The sequence below is a fragment of the Limulus polyphemus genome, unplaced genomic scaffold, assembly GCF_000517525.1.
Source record: "Limulus polyphemus unplaced genomic scaffold, Limulus_polyphemus-2.1.2 Scaffold726, whole genome shotgun sequence".
NCBI classification, from domain to species: domain Eukaryota; kingdom Metazoa; phylum Arthropoda; class Merostomata; order Xiphosura; family Limulidae; genus Limulus; species Limulus polyphemus.
Genome location: NW_013666336.1, coordinates 279,941 through 304,901, shown reverse-complemented (window position 1 = coordinate 304,901; position 24,961 = coordinate 279,941). Strand labels below are relative to the sequence as shown.

Genomic DNA, 24,961 nt, shown 5'->3' with positions numbered 1-24,961 from the left:
GTGTGTGTGTGTGAGAGAGAGAGGGGGGGAGGTCATATTGTATCAATTAAACTTGGTCTTTTTTTTTTTTTAATTTCGCGCAAAGCTACACAAGGGCTATCTGCGCTAGCCGTGCCTAATTTAGCAGTGTAAGACTATAGGGAAGGCAGCTAGTCATCATCACCCACCGCCAACTCTTTGGCTACTCTTTTACCAACGAATAGTGGGATTTACCGTCACATTATAACGCCCCCACGGCTGAAAGGGCGAGCATGTTTGGTGGGATGGGGATTCGAACCCGCGACCCTCAGATTACGAGTCGAGCGCCATAACCACCTGGCCATGCCGGGCCGATTAATCTTGGCAAACTACAACGGACTTTGTAATAAACAAGGAGAATACCAAACTTTCAACCGTGAGATTGTATGAAAAAGAAATAATAATAATTGAATGGGAAACTACCATTTTTGGACTACACAGTCCAGGATTACTTTTTCAACACGACGTAGGCCAATAAAAAATAATAATTTATAGTTTTTGAGAATTTTAATGAAAATTGTTGATTTTAAATCCCTATGAACGAAGTAAAACACCTACTTATAAGTTCAATTGAAATCAGATATGCCCTTGTTTGCTCTGCGTGTATGTAAATATAATGGGTATTTGAATACATTCCCCACAAGTTACTTTCTATGCACTATGACCTACAATTAGAGAAACAAGAATCCTACCCACTATTTGGGTAATGGCAAGATGACGTTGGAAATAATTTAGACGAACAATTAATTTATAATAGTTGAAGAGCAACGTCTCAACATTTTGAATAGTGGGCGCAAATATACACGAGAGCTATCTGCGCTAGCCGTCCCAAATTTAGCTGTGAAAGACTAGAAGGAAAGCAGCTAGTCATCATCACCCACCGCCAACTTTTGGACTACTCTTTTACCAACGAATAGTGGGATTGATCGTTACATTATAACGCCCCCACGGCTGAAAGGAGATTCGAAACCGCGAGCCTCAGATTGCTAGTCGAGCGCCCTAACCATCTGGCTACCCCGGGCCCTAACTATTAAGCACCACAGTGAAGACAATGTTAAAAATTCGAAACGTTGTCCTAAACTGTAATTTATCTTCATCAAGACATACTTTAGGATGTCTAGATTTTTTCTTCGGCTACCTCTACCATGTGTCCTCATGATAAATTAAGTTTTTTTTTAATTTTAGTTAGAGACAACGTCTCCACAACTAAATGCCTTTGTGAGGACAACTTACAGTTGGAGACAACGTTTCGAGTTCTTAAGATTGCCTTCCTCATGATTCGTAGTAATTCAGAATCTTAATATTTGTCCCCACTTTCCTCGTGATTCATAACAATTGGGAACAATATTTGTCCCCATTAAAATTCGTTGCAGTTGGAGGCAGCATTTCTAAAGCTAATTATCTGTTCTAATGAGAAAGAAAATAAGAGACGACAACTACATATCTACTTTCCCCAAAATACACAGTAGTCATAGCAAGGTTTTGGCCACCTAACGTTTGCCATGATAAAGGCGCCAAAAGTTTGTCCCACTAATAACTATTTGCATCACAGGTTTTTGTTATGGTGACTTAGACCACTGGATCTAAATTAGTGGGATAAATGTTAATAAATATTAAGTTCAAGTTTGAACGCACAACACTTATCTTCTGTTTTCTCTGATTGGCAATATATGGAGTTTTACCTACTTCCAAAGATTTGGTCGGTAAAAATATCGAGTTTTACTTACTCCCAGACATTTGTTCGGCAATATATCGAGTTTTACTTACTCCCAGACATTTGTTCGGCAAGATAACGAGTTTTCCTTACTTCCAGACACAGAATATTCTTTAAAAGGGTAAAACAGGAATAATTTAAAGATTTGAAATATGCACCTCAGCAGCTCAGCGCTAAGTTTGTAAGCTTACGACGCTAAAATTAGGGTTTCGATACCTGTTTTGGGCAGAACACAGGTAGCCTATTGTGTAGCTTTGTGCTAAAATAGAACCAAAACAAAATTTCAAGATATAAATTCAGGTTACTGAAGGTGGTTTTAAGTTATTCATGATTATTTCGAACCACAACATTAAAAAAATGTCTGACTTCAATTTGATTTTCAACTCTAAATTTTATATTTAGCTGATTATCATTTAAATACTGATAACTATGGTGTCGCCCTCTATGTTACTGTACATGCTATCAGAAAGTATCTCAAGCAACATAAAAGAGTAGAAGACGAATGCTTTCATCTTTGAGATTGAAACTACGAATGAACATATGAATATATTGTTTAGTCTGTATTAACATTATACTGCTAAGATAATAGCCCCCCCCCCCAGTGGCACAGCGATATGTATGTGGACTTACAACGCTAGAATTCGGGTTTAGATACTCGTTGTGGGCAGAGCACAGATAGCCCATTGTGTAGCTTTGTGCTTAATTACAAACAAACATACAAACTAAGATAATATGTTAGAAAAAAACAGCCTTAATAAGTTCATAGAAATTATTATGTTAACATTCACAATTTATCTTGGATGTGTATTCTAATTTTTATTTAAGCTAAATAAGTTCGTGTGTTGAATTTCATGCATAGTTAGTTACTCGGGGATTATCAGCGCTAATTTAGGATTGATAGACTAGAGGGAAGGTAGCTATTTAATACCAACCGCCGCCAACTTTTGGGCTACACTTTATCTACGAAATGCGAGATTAACCGTCACATTATAACGCCCCCATGGCTAAAAGAGGCGATCATGTTCGATGATGGGATTCGAACCCACGATCCGCACTTTGCGAGACGAATGCCCTAACCAACAGACAATGGCAGGTCAAACTGAATAAGAAAAAAATACAGTTTCGGTTTGTTTTTTTACATAATTCGTAATAGGTCAAGCATGAAAATGACTAAACTGTTCAAGTGTTTTTCCAATTTTTCTACAGGTTACCATGGACGAGGAGGTCTTCTAACAGTCGAAACACCAAATTATATATCACCGTTAGGTCACAGTTTCGTTGAAGGTGGTAAAACCCTGGGTTACCCAAATATTGATATCAATGGACCCGCACAAACAGGTCGGTTATATAAATAAGTTATTTAAAATGAGTATGTTTGACATACTTGAAGTTTATTGTTATCAAAACAAACTTCAGTTTCATAAATGAGTAGTGACGCTTCGTAATTACTTAGATATTAAAATAATTTTGGTAAATATTAAAGCAAAAATGATAATGAAATATATAATTAATTTCTATTTTACATCAGGTTTTACAGTTCCCCAAGGAACTGTTAGGAACGGTGCAAGATGCAGCACTTCTAAGGCATTTTTACAGGATATTCTGAACAGGCCTAATTTAAAGATTTTAATTAACGCCCAAGTGACAAAGGTAAGATAAAATTACAAACAAGTAACGTGAAGTGGAGGGGGGGGGACTTTAAAAGTTTTAGAAGATAAAATATGATTAACATTTCTGAAAATAAACAGAGGAAGTCTAAAGGATGTTTTCGTGAGCTTAAATAGTTGATAATATTGAATATATTGTTATAAACTATATTTTTAATGTTGCAATATATTTAATAGCTGGAGAGTGTAGAACGCCTAGAAAGCTCTAAGACTTGAAATCAAGTTTTGTTTTAGAACATTCAAATGTAGATTATAATTACGAGATAGTTGTGAAGTGTGTGAATCAATAATTATATAAGCTATCGCAGTTAATTTTTACAAGTAAGTTAGTTTGTTTTACGTTAATTAAAGTTATTTGTAACGTAGGCCTATAGCAATTTACGGCAGTGTACAAGTGTTTAAGTTTGCAGAAACTTTAAGGAAGGAAATAAAGTGATATATTATCATTAAGTGCACTGAAGGTTGAATTATTTTTACCAAGTAATCTAAAAGAAGTCGCCAACGAGAGAACTGTGTTACTAGAATATATTATTGAGTTTTGGTCAAATTAAAGCTGTAATCGTATTGAATCCTCCAGTCTCTTTGTAAAAACACTAGTAAATTTGAAAATTAGCCTGGATATCTCCAGCATACATTTTACACAAGTTCTTTTGCTATATGTAATGTATCTGATTGTACAATTGTCTTTTTATACTGCTGCCATATTGTTTCAGCGTTCAGTGACAATAATTTATGCATGATATTGTAGTCTATTTATTACATAATTATTCTTCATCCCTTTTTAGATTCACATTGACAACCATAGACGAGCACGAGCTGTACAGTTTGATTACGAAGGGTTATCAAGAGTAGTGTTTGCTAGGAAAGAAATCATTCTAGCAGCTGGGTCTATTAACACTCCTCAGCTCCTCATGCTGTCTGGCATTGGACCTCGCAAACATCTCGAGAGCTTTGGTGTAAGAACGAAAATGTCTTGTTTTTAAAATGAAGATGAAAATAGTCAATCAATTGTAGAATGCATTGATTACTATCTCCAGTAAACAAAACAATTTAACGGTAAACACACTAAATAAACCATTCTCCTTATCGAAAAAAAAAACAACAGATGAACAACAGTATGAAGAACCAATAACACCTTTCTAAGAAAGAAAACGCTGAACTGGGGCTGGAGGTGAAATGTTATTTTAGACATTATTTAAAATCACCTACTCCTCAAGTTCATAATTTAAGTATAACAATTTAAACCGAGATAAAAAATTCCAATTGCCATTCTTAAGCCTTGAGTTTTATCTTGTATACCAAGACAGATAAAAACTATTTTATATTCAATTGTTCTTTATTATCTCGTGTTCAAAAAATATTGTTTCATTTAGAAGACAATGTCCATCGTTATTGCTTTTTTTTCTTAGAATCTATTATTCTAACAATTTTAACCAATTGGGTCATAAAACCAATTGTTCTTCGCTTCTCAGTTTTGGTTTATATTCACCATTGTTCATAATCTCTGATTTTTCAATATATTTAGGAATATCATGAAGCAGTTAAATGTGTGCGATCATAGTTCATATTTAAGCCACAGAATAAAAACAACTCAAATTGTTAGTGACACAGTCAAATTTATCTTCATGTATTCTTGCTTATTTTATTAAACTAAATGACTCAAAGCCAACAAATTCATTGGAATTATCTTCATTGAAAGTAGCTTTTATTTGATTTTTTAAAATTATTAAGTAATTCTTATTTCATATTCTTAATAAGAATTAATATCTCTACATGGCTTAAATTATTCTCCATAGCTTGTTCTTATCTCTGCACAAAACACAAAACTTTTCTTCCTAAGTTGTTTGCCACTTTACTCTCAGTTAATCTTGTAAAAGTTTTCGCTCTTTGTAATTCTGTCTGGTTGAAATTTCCTGGTAATTTAATTAAGTTGATAGTTGAGTAAGGAAGAAAAGTTATGGTAATGTAATAATAAGTTGGGAAACAACAATTTATAAGCGTAATGAAGTGATTTATTTATGGTGGGACATACTACATGTTTAGACAGAACATTGATCTGTCTTCTTCAGGTATCCTTATTATTATCTTAATTGATTGCGTCTTGAACGTTCTCCAGTTAATACACTGACTGATTATTTTATTAAGACCCTCACATGCACACCTGTAAAACACATTTACTCACTCAAAATAGATTGTTTGTCTGATATGTTAACTGATTATAAAGACACATAGTTGTATTATAGGTAGTGTGAAAAACAATAGATAAGAGCAAGGATCACTCAAGCCTTTAAAAAGGCATTATTTTATTTTATCCGTGTAAGAGGAATGTCGTTATGAAATACCATTTCTTTGACCGGCTGTTTAAAGATATATGTCTAAGAGTATGTCAACAGTGGTAAATACGTCTGCCATGTAAACAATACAAGGCAAACTTGTAATGTATAAGAGGTGTCAGACTGTGTCCCAAATAACCGATTCCTTCAACAGTGGTCAAGATCTGCAGCCTTAACATGCGAAATATTATTATGAAAAACTCCAAAGAGTCTAAAATCCACTTATCTCAGTAGCAAATGGGAAAAAACACAACTTTAGTGTTGCTTAGAGTACAACTGCGGGCAATGTGATGAGACATGTTTCACTTTTTTGTTATTTAATGTTCATATAATAAAAATACGGAGGAAACAAATGAAGCACTTTAGATGTTCTGACTGTTCAAGCTAATTGAGCTGATATTGGAAACTTTCTTGAGGGTGTATTTAGGTCCATCATGCTCACTATGCAATGTTGTATTTCAACCCTCCTGGACAAGGGTTCTTCCAAGACAATACTGAAACAATCCTATGCAACAATTCTATTATTCCCTATTTTTCCGAAACTGATGCAACTAATGTGACAGTGACTTAACACATTTTCAGTAATCAACACAATATCCTTTGAACGAACCTGAACATTGAAATAAAAACCAAAGACATTTTTCGATATCTGTGAACCGGTTGCAGACTACACTCGATGAAAGGGTTACAATCGAACAAGAAATCTTCCAAAATATTGTAAATTTTGTGTCTAGTCCAGCCAATAATCTCAGCTAAAGGTGGTCCAATCCGATATTACATAAAGAGGACATCCTCAGTAAATGGACAGTCAGTGTATTTCAGTAATATATATTTGTCTTTATTTTTGTCCGTGTACTTAGTTAATATTTTTACATATATGTTGTTGCTCATAAGTTAAGCCTTTCTATAATCTCAATTAATATTTCTTGGAACTTTCTTCTATAATCGTAATTGACATTTTATGTTTTTTCATGCATAATCTTAGCCAATTCTTTGTTCTGTATATAGTTACCATGCATAATCTTACCTAAACCTTTATTCTGTATATAGTTACCATGCATAATCTTACCTAAATCTTTGTTCTGTATATAGTTCCCATGCATAATCTTATCTAAATATTTGTTCTGTATATTGTTACCATGCATAATCTTACTTAAATCTTTGTTCTGTATATAGTTATCATGCATAATCTTCGCTAATCCTTTGTTCTGTATATAGTTACCCGTGATTGCTGATTTGCCGGTTGGATTAAACCTCCAGGACCACGTGGGATCAGCAGGGGCCCATTTCTTAATCGACAAGCCTTACTCGGTTATACTTCCTCGTTATAAAAATTCAGGTCTGATTCACGATTTTTTGCTTAAAGGTGAAGGTAAGTATACATGTGAGTCTTCGTACAATTTGCTAACTTCTCAGAATATATATCTGTTGGTTTAAAAATGGATGTGACAATGTGTGTCTTTATATACATGTTTGTTGGTCCGCCAAGTAAACAAGTTACTACAATAGGTTTTAAAGGTGATATCCCCAAAGTAACGAGAAAAAAAAAAAGAATCCCGAAGCTTGACAAAAAGCATTTACTCGAAACGTTGTCCAATAAAATATCTGTACTCTGATGATGTTATTCCAATTATTTTATTTTTTAAGTTTCCATCACCTACGCATACCTTATTTTGAGAGTTAGGACATTCTGCATTAACTCGAGGAAGTATTTGATTGTAGTGACCCTCGTTGATCAAACATGTCCTTATTAATTTATCTTAACGTAACTCCTGAAAGAAAACCTTGTTTTTTTGTTGTTCTTTTGTTTCAAGTGTCTGTTTGTGTGTGCAAGTAAACAAAAATTTATTTGGAGGTTCCAGAGATATACTGTTTGTAGAAGATAAACCGTTAGTAGAGGATAAACTATTAGTAGAAGATAAAGAATTAATAGAAGATAAACTGTTAGTATAGGATAAACTGTTAATAGAAGATAAACTGTTAGTAGAGGATAAACTGTTCCTCTACTAACAGTTTATCTTCTACTAACAGTTTATCCTCTACTAACAGTTTATCCTCTACTAACAGTTTATCTCTACTAACAATTTATCCTCTACTAACAGTTTATCTTCTATTATAAACTGTTAGTAGAAGATAAACTGTTAGTAGAGGATAAACTGTTAGTAGAAGATAAACTGTTAGTAGAGGATAAACTGTTAGTAGAAGATAAACTGTTAGTAGAAGATAAAGAATTAATAGAAGATAAACTGTTAGTAGAGGATAAACTGTTAGTAGAGATAAACTGTTAGTAGAAGATAAACTATTAGTAGAAGATAAAGAATTAATAGAAGATAAACTGTTAGTAGAGGATAAACTGTTAGTAGAAGATAAACTATTAGTAGAAGATAAAGAATTAATAGAAGATAAACTTTTAGTAGAGGATAAACTGTTAGTAGAAGATAAACTGTTAGTAGAGGATAAATTGTTAGTAGAGATAAACTGTTAGTAGAAGATAAACTATTAGTAGAAGATAAAGAATTAATAGAAGATAAACTGTTAGTAGAGGATAAACTGTTAGTAGAAGATAAACTGTTAGTAGAGGATAAACTGTTAGTAGAAGATAAACTGTTAGTAGAGGATAAACTGTTAGTAGAAGATAAACTGTTAGTAGAGGATAAGCCATTAGTAGAAGATAAACTGGTATTTCGAGGCTTAGTAAATTCTGCACGTAACAATAACATTGCTTAAACATACATAAGTGACATACAGTTCTGAAAGAAAGGAAACAAGTAGTTTCCTTAATCGTACACAAAGCTTAGCATCCAGTAAGTACATTGTGGAAAGGGATTTGATTTGTAGAGTGCTATTTTCTGGGAAGTTGTATATATATAACTTGGATATCGTTCATTTGTTACAGCAGCAGGTACGTAAATGTTTCAGTCTATAGGCATGAAGTTTTTCGATACATTGTATACTTTGTAAGAGAAGTATTAGAGAACTTAAATAATGGAAATGTAAGACAAAGTGGGAATTGTTGATCCAAATGTAGTTTACGTTATTAAAAATCGCAAAAAACTGCCTTTCTCCGCAATAAAAGACAACATTAAATATATTTATAGTTAATATACATAATTTGCACCATTCTGTAATGATTGGCAAACAGTGTACTACAGGAGCATCATAGGCTAACAGTATACTACAGAGACATCACTGGCTAACAGTATACTACAGGAACATCATTGGTTAACAATATACTATAGGAAAATCACTGGTTAATAATATAGTACAGGGATATCATTGGCTAACAATATACTACAGGAACATCATTGGTTAATGACATTGTTGTACATGATTAAAATACACGAGAAAAACGAAATGCTTGTTTCGACGTGCAAAGTTTAACTACGTTATTTTTAATAGCCCTCTCACAGAATAACTTTGCCAGAGTGACATTTTTAAAGATGGTGAATGATGTAGTAACGCTATCAGAGTGACATTTATAAAGATGGTTAATGATGTAGTAACTCTATTAGAGTGACATTTATAAAGATGGTGAATGATGTAGTAACTCTATCAGAGTGACATTTATAAAGACGGTGAATGATGTAGTAACTCTATCAGAGTGACATTTATAAAGATGGTGAATGATGTAGTAACTCTATCAGAGTGACATTTATAAAGATGGTGAATGATGTAGTAACTCTATCAGAGTGACATTTATAAAGATGGTTAATGATTTTGTAACTCTATCAGAGTGACATTTTTGAAGAAAGTGAATGACATGTTGATACTTTGCTTTTTATTCAGCCTTAAATTGTTTTGTGAAGGATAACAGTCAGACTTTCAACCTTCAAACACACTCAGAAAATAGTGCAAAAAATCAATATTTGAAGAACATCGACGTATGTTGTATATTTTAGGACCTTACACCATCTTAGGGGGCTGTGAAGGTTTAGGATTTATAAAGACAAAGTACACCAACAGTAGTGAAGACTTTCCTGATGCTGAAATTCACTTTATCTCCAGCTCTCCATCCTCTGATGGTGGAAGAACTATTCGAAAAGTGCAAGGTATTGGTCCGGAGGTAAGAAAAAATGTTTATATGTGTTTGTTTACGTGGTGAATAATAATAATAATTAACAAACATCCTTACATATTCAGTCGAAAGTAGCCGGAACTGTCAAAACCACCTTAAGGGAACTGTGAAATACGACAGTTTTACAGTTAGCCCTGAATATCATTAATGTAATGTGGAAGAATGCCTAATTTGAAATGAAATAAAACAACTGATATATAGATATTATATAATGTCATGACTAGAATAAAATATTGCGTTTTTATAATTAATTAGTATTGAATAAATACAAGATATTATATGCTTTTAGGTTACAAATAAAAAAATAACTTGTGTATGTATATATCGACATGCATGTGTGTGTGTGTGCATATATAGTCATGTAAGTAATTACTGAAATATAAAAACTCTAAAGTGCTACACATTCTGACGTCAGAAACATGGGGCGATGCCACTTGGATGGGGAAGTTATTAATGGTGCAAAACATCATCACAGGAAATACGCAGCATTCTTTCAACAGTTAAGTTAACACTTACATAAAAGGAAGGACAACGTTAAAAACAGCAAAATCAAACCTATGATGAAATATAACATGGTTTTTTTATTCAAAACAAGCCTAAATAAAAATGCAACGTTGCATATTTAATATAAATGAAGTCATCAGGGCGCAAGGTATAATGTGGGAAATATACAATGTGCCCAACAGCCAGGACATATTTTATATCTCCCAAGTTATAGCATGTGCCCTGGATACTTCATTTGTCTTGGTTATGTAGCGTTATATTTGTATTTAAGCTTGTTTTGAATTATGAATATATATAGCACTAGAATTTCTCATGTGAACCGTTTGCTTTACGCAAATCATTACCAGTTGTTTTCATTCTGCAACAAAGTTTATCAATTTTCTATAGCAGAATATTGTTCCAAATATCTTGCATTACTCCTCACAATTCAGCCAAGATGTTCGTCGTCTTTTGAACTTCTCTGTTTTTGCACACGGCCAGGTGGGTAGAGCGCTCACTCCACTCGCAATCTGCGGGTCGCGGATTCGAATCCTCGTCTCACCAAACATACTCGCCCTTTCAGCCGTGGGGACATTATAAAGTGACAGCCAATCCCAGTATTCGTTGGTAAATGAATAGCCCAAGAGTTGGCTATGGTGGAAGGTGATGACTAGCTGCCTTCTTTTAATCTTTCACTTCTAAATTAGAGACGGCTAGAGCAGATAGCCCTCGTGTTGCTTTGCGCGAAATTCATAACAAAAACCAAAACAAACAAACTGTCTTTGCATAAGCCCATTCCGCCTCAATTGTATTCACTTCGAGACTTTGTGTATGGAAAACCCATGGTTATGCGTTTTCCATATACTTTTTTTGCCGTCAGGGTGTCGTTTCTCCACATTTGCTGGAAGATGATGAACTCTCAATGATCCCTGATTCTGAGGGAATAACATGATGGATTGGAAATTGTCAGCCGTCAGAATGTCTTACGTTTTGCATACACCATTGCTGAAAGGCATCTCCAAGCTTCTATCGATTTCTCACCATGTAGATTTCTCTGTAGATGATGTACATTGGTTATGATACTGTTCTCCTTTCCGTCATCAAAATGCAGTCGATTATTGCTGAACATGTTGAACTTAGATTCGTCTGTAAAGAGAACACGCCTACTGCTCATTCAACTATTTGTGGCATGCTGCTAATTTTAACCTCTTTTTTTGTTCCCTCTTCTCAGCAGCAAGTTTCGAGTATATACATCCACTGAGACCGTGCTATTGTGCGTTTTACTGTTCTCGAAGTGACATCCGTTACTAGAGTTTTCAGCAAGGCCATTGGCAACATCATCTAATTCATAAAAACACAGCTTAAGATATTAAATATCACTATTGGAGAGAGTTTAGGATTTATACCTTGAATGATTTTATTATTAACAGTGACAGTTTCATGTACCCTCTTCAGGGTGTTCTTTATGTTTCCTATTAAACCATGGAGTCTTGCTGCGATTTTTTTGCATGAAATTCCCTTGATCAGACAAAATGTTGAGCCCTACATCCTTGTCATGAAGTATTTCAGTCCTAGAAGCCACGATTAGATTCACATTACTTCCAATAGGATCACTATGACCCACGACTAGATTCACACTACTACTAATGGGATTACTATGACCCACGACTAGATTTACACTAATACTAATAGGATTATTATAACCCACGACTAGATTCACACTACTACTAGTAATGGGATTATTATAACCCAAGACTAGATTCACACTACTACTTATGGGATCACTATGACCCACGAATAGATTTACATTACTGCAAATTGGGTTATTATCACTCAAGGCTAGATTCACACTACTACTAATGGGATTACTATGACTCACGACCAGATTCATATTATTACTAATGGGATTACTACGACCCACTACTAGATACACACTACTACTGATGGGATTACTATGACTGCTTTTACTTTTGTACGCTTTATACTGATGTGGCTTGTTTTCATTCTCCACCCGATCACAACCAATCATAGTGTAAGCTAGCAACACGTGACCCTAATCTAATGAAGTATATTTTCAGTAGTATTTGTGTTTTATACCATTTCCCATAATTGTTTTCAATACTCTATTTTTATATACGTATATATAGTGATGAGAGTATTGTATTGCTAAAGAAACAGGAATAGCAGACCTTGATACTTGTTGGGTTTTGCAAGTCGGTTTTCAACAGAGTGGGCCAGCTTTGGTACCAATCGCACTGTGTTATTAAACATTACTTCAATTATTTGTACACAGCTTTCAAACCAGCTGTAAGACAAGACACAGCAATAGATAAACCCCCAGACACAAACAATAGATAAAGTTATTTTTAAACTTATTGTAGGGCAAGACACAGCAACAGACAAAACCAGACACAAACAATAAATAAAATCATTTTAAACTGACTGTAAGACAAAACACAGCAATAGACAAAACCACTTTTAAAACAACTCTACATCAAAACATAGACAATATAGAAAACTACTTTAAAACAACTAATACAATAGACAAAGGCCCGGCATGGCCAGGTTATTAGGGCGCGCGACTCGTAATCTGCGGTTTGCGGGCTCGAATCCCCGTCACACCAAACATGCTTGCCCTTTCAGCCGTGGGGGCGTTATAATGTGACGGTCAATCCCACTATTTGTTGGTAAAAGAGTAGCCCAAGTGTTGGCGGTTTGTGGTGATGACTAGCTGCCTTCCCTCTAGTCTTACACTGCTAAATTAGGGACGGCTAGCGCAGATAGCCCTCGTGTAGCTTTGCGCGAAATTCAAAACAAACAAACAATACACAATAATTAAACAATAACACTTTTTTCAAGTCATCTTAAGAAAGACACAAATTTAAGACAATATCGCTTTCAAACCAACAGCAACACAAAACATGGGTATTAGTAAAGACGGCTTTCGAGCCAATCATAATAAGTAGCATTATAGACATTAAAGAAAATTAACTACGTCAACTGACTAACAGGTATGATATTGCTTCAGTTGACTTCAAAACAGAACCCAGAGTTTAGATAATATAAATATTTCACGATTTACAGTTACCTTAATAATAATAATCACAAATTATCCAGAACATTCTATTGGTTTTTAGAAATGACTCAGCTTTAACCGAGCAGAACTATGTTATAAAATCAATTTCTGATACGGCTCCGTACAAAGTTCAAAAACACAAATCGTAATTGCGGTCATTGTTCAACCAAATCACAATCACAAAATAGCTTTTGAATGACATATGATACGACCAAGTATAGTGAAGTGAAACGTCTGTTCGTTTTTGAATTTCGCGCAAAGTTACTCGAGGAATATTTAAGCTAACCGTCCCTAATTTAGCAGTGATAAACTAGAGGGAACGCAGCTAGTCAAGATCACCAACAACCAACTTTTCAGTTACTCTTTACCAACGAATAGTGGGATTGATCGTCATGTTATACGACCTCCCGGCTGAAAGGGTGAGCACGCTGGGTAATGGAATTAGAACCCACAACTTTTCAGATTGCGAGTCGAGTGGCCTAACTGCCAGGCCATGCTTGGCCAATCTGAGAATATCGTCTCCGGATTAGACATTAATGTGCCAGGGTAACAGGGATTTTTATCGTCTCCGGATTAGACATTAATGTGCCAGGGTAACAGGGATTTTTAGGTTTATTGATTTGGGATGACTGCTAAAATATCTAGACATTTATGTGAATTGTTTGTTTTATAATAAACACCTGTTGTAGGACCATAATTTCTTTCACCACTACAAGAGCATCTGAGAACTGTATGATGTTTTCACTATACTCATATATAAATTTGATTGTTGCTTTTAATTTATTTAAAACCTGGAAGAAAATGTCAATATTATAACTTTTGTAATATATATAAATAAAACAATTGAACCTAAGTAAATTAGTACTAGTAATTAGCCTAACATTCAGTGCTGCATGTATTTATATTACTACTTGTACTAATTAGTACTAACATATTAATAAAACATCCGACTTTTGGCATTAAAGTGATAATAATCTTACTTAACGTGATCGAACGCTCCTCCATGCGGTCACTATGATCGTGAGGAGCTCACGTATAATGAGTGAATCGTTAAATGACGTTCAATTGCCTAAATTTTGAGTGCAAGTTCAGTTGTTGTTTTTTGATTGTTTAATTTAGGCTTCATTTGAAGGTTTAGAAACAAACAGCCAATGAAATTTCACTCGAAATTTACGCAGTTGAACGTTATCTAAACTTTTACAGTCAAATTTGTAATTTTAAATCCGTTTATTCCGGTAAATAGCGTTTCCAGAATTGTGAATTGCTTAAGTGGCAGCAGAACTATTTCAAGAAGCCATCTTATTTTACTTGAGCCATTGTATATAACCTCATTTTCTATGTAGTGTGAGTTTGTGTTTACTATAATACTACTACCCCCCCCCACCATATTTATGTAAGATAAAGCATGTGGAAATACCTTTCGTCAAACACATGGCCTGGTGGTTAGGGTACTCGACTCGCAATCAGTGTGTTCGAATTCCCTCACCTAGCATACTCGCCCTTTCAGCCATGGGGACGTATAATATGACGATCAATCTCACTATTCGTTGGTAAATAGCAGCCCAAGAGTTGGCGGTGGATGGTGTAGACTAGCTAGGTGCCTTCCCTCAAATTTTTCAATTCAAAAACATGTTTCTTGTTCGAGATCTGTTTTCTCACACTTACAAAAACCATTTATTGTAGAGAATAAAACTTCTGTAGAAACGAAGACGCGAATCTACTGGTTACTTTCTTTCATCTAATATTTTTAGTTAATGCATCCAATTATAGAAAGCTTTTCGTTCAAAAACTGACCCCACCCAGCCACCAGGTAGCTCAGCGGTAAGTCTGAAAGCTTATATTGCTAAAAATGGGTTTCGATACCTGTGATGAGCAGAGCGTACATAGCCCTTTTGGCATAAAACAAAAACAAGCAATCATTCTAAAACTAAACTTTCGTTCTTCAAGGTTTTAACACTGTACGCTTCTTTTCGTCTTTAGTTATGAAATCAATCAATAAGTTGAACATTTTTGTATCTGTATTTTATTAATATTCGTTTATTTATGTTTAGTTATGGAAACAGGTGTATGAACCCTACTTGTATAGAGACTCCTTCTCCATGTATCCGGTGTTACTGAGACCGAAAAGTCGTGGTTACGTCAAGTTACGATCCACAGATCCATACAATCCACCAATTATTGATCCTCATTATTTGACCCACCCAGACGATATACAAACACTTAGAGAAGGTAGGTATCTATAGATGTTTTATATATTTATGCACATTAGCTATCAAGAATGTGTATAGAAAGTATTGTTGTAGCATATGTTTTTAATTTAAACATTTCTAGAAATCCGTATTGTTGCTTAGTCGGGAGGAAGTTTGACACAAAGTGATGGGTGTGGTCTTAATGATTAAAACTTTCTTAAACGTTTAGGAAACAATTTTAACACAGAGAAAGGAGTGATTTAGGCTTTAGGGAGTCATCTAGGTAGTCAGAAGTCGGTAAATTATTGAGAGAATGAGTCTATTAACTAGTAAATAAGACAGTTGTTTAATTCAGTCATATAAGTTTTGAATTCGTGTTTGCGACGAAGTACTAGAGACACGAAAAAGGGCCGTACGTACGAAAGAATTCGAAAATAGTTGTTAAGTTAGGCCTACAGATCGGTGAATGTTGTTTACGCTACTGCGGAACTTGCAGAACTAGAAAAAACACAATGGTCTAGTTACACCTACCAATTGATGGACCGGACGTTTGACTGATCTGAATTATTTTATCTGAAGGAATAATTATTTCGTTCTTCTTAGAACTGAGTATGCCCAACTTGACAGACATTATGAACAGGGATAATTAATCTTATTATATTTTCTGAACAACAAACATTAACAACAAGAGCTCATAAAATTATGCTTGCCAATACTAGAAGACTATCAATGCATCGTATTATGTTTATTTTGTTAACAGCAAAAGCTTAGAGGAAATCAAACGTTTAACATCATTAGAATATAAGTCACCTTCTTGTTTCCATTTGCTTGGCTGTGAGAATATAAAAACTGGCTTTCTATTCACTACTGTGTCAACAGTGTTTACTTTATAGTTAGATGTATATTTATAATCAATCTTATAATATGCACTTTTAAGATAACCCTTTCAACGAGATTGTCAATAACTGAAAAACTTAGTCTTCTGCTAACGGCTAATTAGTAAACAGCAAAAACATGTTGGGTTTAAGTGTTTGCTATGGCAACGGCAGGATTGTCAGTCTTATAATCAGTGTTAAAATGGAGAAAATGTGAGAATCTTTCAAAATTAGCTCGTTATTAGCTCGTCTTATAACATCAAAACAGCTCACTTTAGTATCATGATTAAACTCGTTCTATATCACCTATTGTACACACGTAAACTAAAACTGGTTTAACTGTACTTTGTTACAGTGATGTTTACCTTTTCAACGTCACGTAATTAAACGTTATTCTGAAGCTTTCTTGTTTTAATGCCACGTAATTAAACGTTATTCTGAAGCTTTCTTGTTTTAATGTCACGTAATTAAAAGTTATCGTGAAGCCTTCTTTTTCAACGTCACGTAATTAAATGTTATTGTGAAGCTTTCTTGTTTGAATATCACGTAATTAAACGTTATTGTGAGCTATCTTTTTTCATTTCACGTAATTAAACGTTATTGTGAAGCCTTCTTTTTTAATGTAACGTAATTAAACGTTATCGTGAAGCCTTCTTTTTTACTGTCGCATAATTAAACATTACTCTGAAGCTTTCTTTTTAATGTCACATAATTATTGTGAGCTATCTTTTTAATGTAACGTAATTAAACGTTATTTTGAAGCTTTCTTGTTTTAAAGTCACGTAATTAAACATTATTGTGAAGCCTTCTTTTTAATGTAACGTAAATAAACGTTATCGTGAAGCCTTCTTTTTCATTGACGTATGATTAAACATTAGTGTGAAACTTTCTTTTTTAATGTCACGTAATTAAACGTTACTGTGAAGCTTTCTTTTTTAACACCACGTAATTAAATGTTACTGTGAAGCTTTCCTTTTTAAATTTCACGTAATTAAAGGTTATTGGGAAGTTTTCTTTTTTACTGTAAAGTAATTAAACGTCATCGTGAAGCCTTTTTTTTCAATGTCACGTAATTAAGCGTTACTCTGAAGATTTTCTTTTTAATGTCATGAAAGTAAGCGTTATTGTGAAGCTTTCTTTTTAATATCACGCATTTAAACGTTATTGTGACGTTTTCGTTTTAATGTCACGCAGTTAAGAGTTATTTGTAAATATATTTTTAATGTCACGTAGTTAAACGCTATAGTTAAGCTTTCTTTCTTAATTTCACGCAGTTAAGCGTTAATGTGATGTTTATTAATGTCACACGTAATTATACGTTCTTAAGATGCTTATTAATGCAACGTAATTAAACATTATTATGTTTGCTTTGTTAATGGTGGCATGGTGAGTAATTAAGTGCTACTGTGATGTTCACTTTTTTAATTATGATATAATTAAGTGCTACTGTGATGTTCACATTGTTAATGGTAATATACTTAAGTGGAACTATATTTTTTGTTTTAAAAGTAACTTTTAAAAGTATTTTGCGGGTATTAACAATGTCAAGATTATAGTATTTTTTATCTTATTTTTATACTTAACAAAAACATAGCGACGCAGCCAACCTTTTGACCTTTGGTGTTAAATATTTAGCCTACTCTACTTCGGACTTTATGACATCCTGATGAAAGTCTCAGCGTAGAGACGGAAATGTCATCCACATTACAAAGTTTTGGGCAAATAAATCGAAATGTCCTTCTCAGAAATCAGTCAAATGTTTATGAAACATTCAAAACCATTACAACATATTCTGTCTAAACTGTCTCTAAACACAAAATATTTTCATTTTCTAAGTGTCATGATTATATGATTCATCTCATGCTGTTGTCACTTTACTTCATCAATAGCCTTGAAGATCAGTATTAAGGTGGGTTTGTCTGAACCATTCAAAGCCTTTAACACAACCCTATTTGAGCCTTCTTTCCCAGGCTGTGAGAAACATCAGATGTGGGGGGATGACTATCTAGAATGTGTGGCTCGTACCTACTCGGTCACCATTTATCACCCTGTGGGGACTTGTAAGATGGGAGACCCCTCCGATCCAACGACAGTTGTGGACTCTAAGTTACGGTACAAACATTTTCTCAATCTAGTTTTCTGTCTACTTAGCTAAATATTTGCTTTTCTAGAGTTGGAATAGAATGTTAGGGTAAACATGAAAACGCATTTGAATAATTTTCTATGTAATCTTTATGTTATATGTAAACAACTTTCAAGATAAGTCAACATTAATGTTTTTATTATTCTTTATTAAATACGGTGCTCTTTGAACTAATCTCGGGAATATGCATTTCTCAAAGTATATACTTCATTTTTACTTAACTTACGTATAGAGGTTGAGTCGTTATATCCAAACGAATTAGAGCAAAACCACATCATTACTGTCCATGTCGACATGTCTAGTCAGGATCTACCTGAAGACCGTACATCTTGACAACAGCTCTGCATCGCAGTTTCCTTTGAAAAAAGTTCCGTCTTAAGACTGTCATTTCTAAACCACACCGCTCCTCCCTGCCAGTTTTTCATAATCAGTCGAATGTAAGAGTACGATGGTTTCCCATCGCTCGTTTTAACCGTTGAATCGCATAGAAATCTATAGATGCAGCGTCTGGCAATTTGATTGGTAAGGCGTCATATGGAAAGCATGAATACCCATTTAATTACTCAGATTCTTAAGGTATGCGACACCTGAAAGAAAGGTATGACTGTAAGCCTGATCTTGGTGAACTCATACTATCATGGCTTCGCATCCATAAAAGGAAGATCGTTTTGGATTTTGTTGCCCGAGACACATGGACGTCTTTTATCTTTGACCTTTGTATTCGTGGATTCTCACCGATTACATTATAAGAAATTGTATTTTGCTTACCATGACTTGTATGCGACCTGTTTCAGGTCTCTTTCTTGGTGATTCTGGCGCACTATGTTGATCCACATTCCTTTGTTTTCTAATATTATTAAATACAAGAGATATATCGGTATCTTGGAAATTCTAAATCTACCATATGAACACATCTTTATTACCTGAGTGTATGAGTATTTGCGTTGAAAAGGAATGTCAAATAACCTTCTCAAAAGCTATCAGTTTTGATTGGCATCACACTACTTAAATACCAGACAATGTCAAAATTATTTCTCATACATTCCGTTCCATCGCGACTTTATACCACTTGTATTTAATACTTCGGTTTCAGTTTCTTGATGGCTAAGTTTTCTTTAATCCATACATCTTGTTCAATGTTGTAACTACATATTATTTCAAAACTCTAGGCCCGTCACGTTTATGGTCTACGTGGTTGTAGATCCTTTGAAGAATTACAAGTATTATGCTTCAGATGCTCTTTATACGCTGCTATAAACGACATAATCTCGTCCACGTTGAGAATAAACATATCAATAAACAACGTAAGAACGTTGGAGTTAATTTACTGTTTTCTTAATTTTGAAAACATCTCAATGTCCATGGGAACACCGTATTTTTTATCATAAACACTGATGTCACATTTTAAAGGAGATTTTTGGTAGCAGAATTTGATAATTCACTAAATATCTATTACTTAAAACCTTTGACGATTTTATCATTTTGAAAAACCAAATCTGATGCTGTTTGAATTACTTCTTGCAAAAGAATATTGATTGACACAATAATCGGAAATCTCCCAGTTTTTTAGAAATCTCAAAACTATTCCTAATCATATATTTATTATTTTCAAATGGCTTAAGAGAAAGAGTCCAAAAACCTGCAAGTGTCTATATTCGAAATTATTGGCCTAATAGGATAGTTGTTGTATTTTTATGAAATTTTGGTCAACCACACAAAATACCAAAATTGTGTGTAACTTTAAAATCTGTGTTGAGAATACAACACATCTTTTTTCATGATAGAGAACAGAATCAATAATAACCTTGTTTATCGATATGTTTGTTCTCGATGTGAACGAGATTATGTTGGATCAGTCATGTTTCGCTTTGAACTGCGTATAAAATATCATGCGAAGCCTAATGCTGGTAGTTTTTCAAAAATATACAAACGTCTAGACTATGAACGTGATGGGAATGCAAGGAAGACAGCTTTGAAATAATATGTAATTTGAACGATGAACAAGATTAAAGGATCAAAGAAACCTTAACCATCAATAAACTGAAACCAAAGTTGAACACTAATTAAATACCTGAAATCTTTTTAAAGAATATCGACTTTTCATGGAAGACTTTGAAGAAAGAGCCCTCTCATCCATACCTATAAAACCAAGTTTCTACAGACGTTATGTTGACGACACGTTCGTTATTTGGCCCCACGGTCATGAAACTTACCAGCCTACTTAGAACATCTTATTTCTGCAGACAAAAGAATCCACTTCACTGTGGAAATGGAGGAACAAAACAGCCTACCATTTCTTGACATACTCATCAGCAGACGAGAGAGAAACATTACCACAACTGTATACAGAAAACCCACCCACACAAACAGATACCTAAACTTTCAATCCTATCATCCAACCTCGATAAAACGTGGTATAATCCAGTGCCTAAACAAGAGAACAGAAAACATTTGCGATAAAACATCGAAACAGAACACCAAAAGATCATACAGTGCTTTAAACAGAATGGTTGCACTTCCTCCTTCATTACAAACTCCCTGAAGAAGACCAAAACGCAGCATAAAGAAAAGATAAGGAAAACACTACCACTACTACCATTTAGCTCCACTACCTACAAAATGTCAATGAAAACTCAAACGCATAGCTAAGAAATTCAACATAGATGCCTGGAGGAAATCCTACAAGACATTAAGGCCCATTCTGGTAAGAAACATACAGCAATCTACCAATGAGAAACACAAAAACGTCATTTATGAAATTCAGTGTTCCTGCAACGATACATACATTGAAGAAACGGGAAGAAGACTTGCAAAAGAAAAAGAACATAAAGACAGTACAAGATTCACGAAAATACAAAATTCAGCCATTGAAAGACACGCCATGTGAACTGGACACAAAACAAACTGGGAAAAACTAGAATAATCGACACAGACAAATTTTGTAAGACAAGAAAAATTAAAAGATTCTATCCTATCTGACTTGGTAGTTATTTTAGGTTTAGCAGAAAACCTGGGGATATTCAGAAATTAATGTTATTTCTCTTCGTCCCCAACCCTGGCTAATGATAACTTTAATGGATATAATAATGGTTTCTCTGAGCTATAAAGCGAGGCTTGATAATATTAATTTTACAAATTACGATACCACAAGACACTAGGAGAGCTGTGGGGAGACACGAACAGTGGATGTTCATTTGTTTGTTTAAAGTTAAGCACAAAGCTACACAATGGGCTATCTGTGCTATGCCCATCACGAACATCGAAACATGGTTTCTAGCGTTGTAAGTTCGCAGACATACCGCTGTGCCACTGGGGGATGAACAGTCAAGTAACAAGGAAACCTTCGTTGGATTGTTGGTGGCTTCAGGAGTTTTCTGTCGGCGAGACACGTGCTTCTGTCGATCCATTGTGGCTTAGGAATGTGTGATGCGTGATATCGGACATTCGATGAACTGAGCGGTGTAAAGCAGAGCAGGGACATACAGATTGAATACTTTCATTACTGTTTAAAAAACTGACATAATTAGTTTAGAATTTGTAATATTAACATTAAAAGGGAGGGTCCTTCTCAGGGCTGGGATCACAGGATCAAAAGCATATTTGAGGGAAATGGGAGTACCCCGAGGAAACCCACTTTCACGCCCAGGGCACTGAATAAGATACCCTGACCTTGCACGGCGATGGCTGGAACAAAAACAGATGTGATTAAAATAATGATTTTCATGAGGCATGAAAAAGCTTTAATACATTTTTATACATTCAATGGAGCTAGGAGACGATGGGAATGTCTACCAGGCTGGGAAGAATCCATCTTGGTTATCTTCGATGTCGATGTTGAGGATATGACTTGATAGGTTGAACGAGCAAGCAGAAGATGATTGTGACTGTTGTTGGTTGGAGATTGAACGCAGAAACTTGTTCTTCAGCCGTCTGAAGTTTTTTATCTACAAAGTTTCATCGATTTTAGTTGTCACGTGACACGCGTGCCTGGCATGGCCAGATGGTTAGGGCGCTCGACTCGTAATCTGAAGGTCGCGGATTCGAATCCTCGTCCCACCAAACATGCTTGCCTTTTCAGTCGGGGACGTTCTAATGTGACGGTCAATCCCACTTTTCGTTGGAAAAGAGAAGCCCAAGAGTTGGCACTGGGTTGTGATGACTAGCTATAGTCTTACACTGCTAAATTAGGAACGGCTAGCGCAGATTTCCTCGTGTAGCTTTGATTTACAAATAAATAAACATGTGACACTCTGATCTGTATAATAAAAACCGTTGTAATATAACGTACTCAACCTTCTGTACTTTTTATGCTCTATACGGATAATGATCGTAGGTTATATGGTCTTAGAAGATATAAAAAGCACATTTGAAAGTAAAGATACTCGCCGTGGATACTCTAAACTTAACAGAACATTTAGAAATGAAAACTTGGACTACCTATACTTGGTAGTCACTGTGCATGATTAACATTCGTTAATTTTTATTAATGTTTGAGTCAGTGACCGTTTTAAGCTTGTTTATTTAAAATCAATCATGTTCGTTATGATTCAAAGAACGCGACGTTCCACGTGAGTAATCCCGCAACTTTAATTCCCCAATTTTCCAAATTTTATTTGATAATTTATGTCTAGCAACCTCACTACTTTTATCGTTGTTTTATTACGTGATTTATAAATCAGTTGGTTAACCGAATTATTTTTTTCTCTTTCAGGGTGAAAGGAATAAAGAATCTAAGGGTTGCGGACGCTTCCATTATGCCAACCATTGTTTCTGGTAATACCAACGCGCCCGTGATTATGATTGGCGAGAAAGCTGCAGATATAATAAGAGGAATTAAGCCAAATGAACTCAGAGATAACAAGTAATGAAGCAATTAATTTAATTAGCATTGTATTTCACAAGTCAACATCATTGGTTTATTAATCCGAAAGGAAACAAGAAACAAGTCATAAATAAGATCTCAGTTTGAGTTCAGAAAGAGTGGGAAAATGGGTTATATTAAATAAATAAGTATACGATAAAATTGTTGCCACAAAATTGACACTTGCTTTATCCTACAAAATATTTACATAGTAACTACTACTTGAAATGTTTAAATAAAGCAAAAGTTGTGAGATACTTACAAAAGTAAAATAAAAATAATTCGCATAACTTATAAAAAGGATAAATCGTTTTGTTCGAGTGAAAAAAAAAAGAGAGAAAATAGCTTCATTAACATGCATAAATAAGATGAAAAAAACACTCATGGTTACAGTGTGTAGATAGGGTATTAAATGACTCTATTACAGTGCTTAAGTAGGGCATTCAATGAACGCGGTGCACAGGTTAAAGATTTGATTACACTTCTTAGGTGTAAGGCCTTACTGACTGAATTATAGTACTTAGAAAAATGATTTTGTTGTTTGATTACAGCACACAGATAGGACATTAAATTCTTGTTAAGTATTTCGTTCCAAAATGTAAGTTAAAAGTTCCTAAAACTAACTAATCGTAAATAAACAACAGTGCTTATATATATATATATATAAATATATATAACCATTGTTTATATATTTAAAACGGTTAGTAACTGTTATTATTTCCAACTTGCATTCATTATCTTATTTATAATGACCCATTCGAAACATTTAGTGATTCATTCGTGTATATGTTTATTTGAAAATTACTGTTTTTGACTGATCATTTATTAAAAAGAGGTTACCGCAAACGTGTCAAACAATTATTTGAGAAATATGTGAATTTTTATGTATTATACAAGCAAAGAGGCACGACTGTATGTCGAAATTATGACAAGCAAACTGAACAGTAAATTATCTTTCTATACTTTCTGTCAGTGGAAAGCACTCTACGTAAATAAATCGTTTTACTTGAACACATTTTTGTTTTGTTTTTATTTTAATTAAAACCACATGTTTTTTTCAGTTTTCCAATGAAGCTGTTATACGCATTAAAAGGGACAGTCAAAAAAGATTCAACCCGGTCTTACCTAATATTTACATTTTGTTGATTCTCTCGAAATCCTTACTTTACACTAAAGTTCCTCTCAACTGTTGGATCGTCTTGTTTCTTATTCCAAGAATAAGAACGAAGAATCCGTAAAAAATGGAATATCATTTGCCTTTGTGAAAGCAAGACTAACGGTATGCCTCGAAAGCTTGTTCTGACTACTAACTTTTCTTCTTTGTCTCTCCCCGGCCCACCATGGCCAGGTGGCTACGGCGCTTGACTAGTAATCTGCTGGTCGCGAGTTCGAATCCCCGTCCCACCAAATATGCTCGCCCTTTCAGCCGTGGGGGCTTTCTAATGTGACGGTCAATCCCACTATTCTTTGGTAAAAGAGTAGCCCAAGAGTTGGCGGTGGGTGGTGATGACTAGCTGCCTTCCTCCT

At 34.5% G+C, this 24,961-nt stretch overlaps 1 protein-coding gene across 1 annotated transcript in view; it reads left to right on the top strand.

Annotated features, from left to right (window-relative positions):
• LOC106460190 (glucose dehydrogenase [FAD, quinone]-like) overlaps positions 1 to 23,519 on the top strand; it is a 33,568-nt gene extending 10,049 nt beyond the window's left edge. Inside the window, exons 4-11 of the mRNA XM_013919876.2 lie at positions 2,939 to 3,070; positions 3,261 to 3,382; positions 4,185 to 4,355; positions 6,951 to 7,104; positions 9,632 to 9,795; positions 15,418 to 15,595; positions 18,320 to 18,542; positions 23,285 to 23,519. Of these exons, the coding sequence (XP_013775330.1) occupies positions 2,939 to 3,070; positions 3,261 to 3,382; positions 4,185 to 4,355; positions 6,951 to 7,104; positions 9,632 to 9,795; positions 15,418 to 15,595; positions 18,320 to 18,542; positions 23,285 to 23,438 (1,298 nt within the window). The 3' untranslated portion in view covers positions 23,439 to 23,519. The remainder of the gene's footprint in view (positions 1 to 2,938; positions 3,071 to 3,260; positions 3,383 to 4,184; positions 4,356 to 6,950; positions 7,105 to 9,631; positions 9,796 to 15,417; positions 15,596 to 18,319; positions 18,543 to 23,284) is intronic.
• The last annotated feature ends 1,442 nt before the right edge of the window (positions 23,520 to 24,961 follow it).